The sequence below is a fragment of the Bos mutus genome, chromosome 1 (genome assembly GCF_027580195.1).
Source record: "Bos mutus isolate GX-2022 chromosome 1, NWIPB_WYAK_1.1, whole genome shotgun sequence".
NCBI lineage: Eukaryota > Metazoa > Chordata > Mammalia > Artiodactyla > Bovidae > Bos > Bos mutus.
The window spans coordinates 1,231,585-1,233,814 of record NC_091617.1 but is presented as its reverse complement, the minus strand read 5'-3'; the positions used below and the strand labels follow the sequence as shown (position 1 = coordinate 1,233,814).

General features: G+C 47.0%; 1 protein-coding gene across 1 annotated transcript in view; it reads left to right on the top strand.

The window, feature by feature from the left end:
- The first annotated feature begins 582 nt into the window (after nt 1-582).
- The window catches only part of SON (SON DNA and RNA binding protein), a 30,995-nt gene continuing 29,347 nt past the window's right edge, over nt 583-2,230 (top strand). Inside the window, 1 exon segment of the mRNA XM_070366089.1 lies at nt 583-730. Coding sequence (XP_070222190.1) covers nt 654-730 — 77 coding nt within the window. The 5' untranslated portion in view covers nt 583-653.

The following is a 2,230-nucleotide window of genomic DNA, read 5'->3' as shown; positions in this document are numbered from 1 at the left end:
CTCGTGACGCGCCTGGCTCCTGACGAGATTACAATGCACCAGGGTTTGAGCTCAGCTGGCTCGTGACCTCTGACCCAATGCTAAAATGGGGGGGAAAAAAAAGCTGATTATAGGATGCCATGGGAGAGAGATGGGGGGATGAAAACGTTATTCTTCGTACGGTGGGCAGGCGCTGATAATATGCTTTCCCGGAGGGATCTCCCCTGCCGAAACGCGGAAGACATGTTGGAGCACCCTGTTGCCCTTCCCGCTCCCTTTCCTCACGGAATTTAATCTCGGGTAGTTAGTGACTAAAATAAGCCTCTTAAACGCCCCCTCCCCCACGAACGCTGGTGAAGACTGACAACTGAAGCTGACACAGCCACCTCGAGAGAGACTTCTCCTGTAATGGCGCCTGCGTCAGTCACTAACATGGCGGACACAGTCGTGCGCGGCGCAAACGTCAGCAGCTCTACCCTAGACGCTCAGAAACAGCGAAGGAGAGCGGGGCCGTGCTCACTGATAGGTTCGGAGGCGGAGCGTGCCGGTCTGGGCTCTCCCACAGGAGCCAATCAGGACGGCGAGAGACGGAATTGGCCGCTGCGCCTCCTCCCGAGGCATGCTGGGAGCCTGGAGGACTAGTGAGGAGGAGTTGAGAGAACGGAGCGGACGCCATGGCGACCAACATCGAGCAGATTTTTAGGTCTTTCGTGGTCAGTAAATTCCGGGAAATTCAACAGGAACTATCAAGGTAAGCGCTCCTCAGACTCTTCTGCTCCCAAAGGACCGCTGGGACCCCACGGGGCCCTCCATGGAACCTTTCTTCGGAGACGCTGTCGTTGCTCGTCTCAGGCCCGGCTACAGCCCCGCCTGGGCCTGGGATCCATTTTCCGGCCCCCCCACCCCCATCCGCTCCCTCCCTTCCCGGCGAGGAACTTCGCCCTTTCCGAGGTAATCCCAGGCTCTCTCTTCTAGAACCGACTTAAGATGCTCAGCCTTCTGTCCTGTTTGGGCATCCCCTACCGTCTAGCTACTGTAGGCCTGCTTGTCCACCAGGGATGGGCCTAGTTCCTTCCTCAGCTCTGCCGCCGCGCTTCCCCTCCCCCTCTCCGCCTCCGCGGATTTCGCCGGCCGGTGTCTTTGACCGGAAAGGGGTCTAACGGCCGTTTCTTGAATAATCTTAAATACGCTTTATTATTGCAAGCTTCGGACCATTTGGGGGTCGGGATCCTTTGAGAAGATGATTTGGGTCCTAATGTCCTGTGGCTTCCACCAGGTAGCATTTTAAATAGTCTGGTAGATTAGAAATTTAAATTAAAGCAGTTCGAGTTAACGTTAGCTATTTTGACAGAATATTCGAGGCGAGGATGGAAGGAAACTTTGAATTACTAGTAATTACTAAATTTAGCAAGTGGAAAGTGGAGTTCGTGTACTGGTCTAAATATTCTTGCTCCCTCTGCCCCAATTGACATATTTGACCAACATGCTGTTTTTGTCATCGCTACTAGTTTACCCTTGGTTCCACACAATTTGAATGGGAAGAGACTTGCAAAGAAATAGTTGCTTACTCAGGAAGGAAAATCGCGTGGGTCATGTTATTTAGTGGTTGTCTTTTTGTATTTTTATTTTGTGTAACGTAAACATTTGTTCCCAGTTAAATGCATTGTTAGTTGTGTTTTAAAAGTTGAGAGCTAGAATCAGGCGTGAGGTGAATTTGAAAATTAGCCGGAAACTCAGTTGTAAACTTAACGCTCCAATTAACGTGAGGTTGTGGGGCAGTGATAGAGATTTGCTGGAATTCTTTGCGTATACCTTGTTTTTTAAGTGGGAAATATATCTGTTCATTGATATAGTTGCTTTTTGAAATTTTGTTATTTTTAGGATGGTGAGAAACGACCTGAGCTAAGGGAATAGAATTTTCCTGGAAACTTTTTAATAGTTGCATGCAATAAGTAGTTGTGTTTGGTAATTGTAATGTCTTGTTTCTGTACTTTTCAAAAATTAGGTTTTGTATTAGAAGTTTTATTGTCGTAGAAAGTTTAGAAAAAATAGAGAAACGAATTTTAAAACACATGGTTATTGATCTTTATGTTCTTTAATTTTTTTTTCTTGTCCATACAGATGCACGTGTTTTGTGAAATGTGATCATCTTGTTTTGTGTTTGTTTGGTTTTTTTTTTCACCTGTATATTGTGAACTTTTATCATGGTTTCAGTAGGCTTTGGAACATTTTTCCGGGCTCCACAGAATTC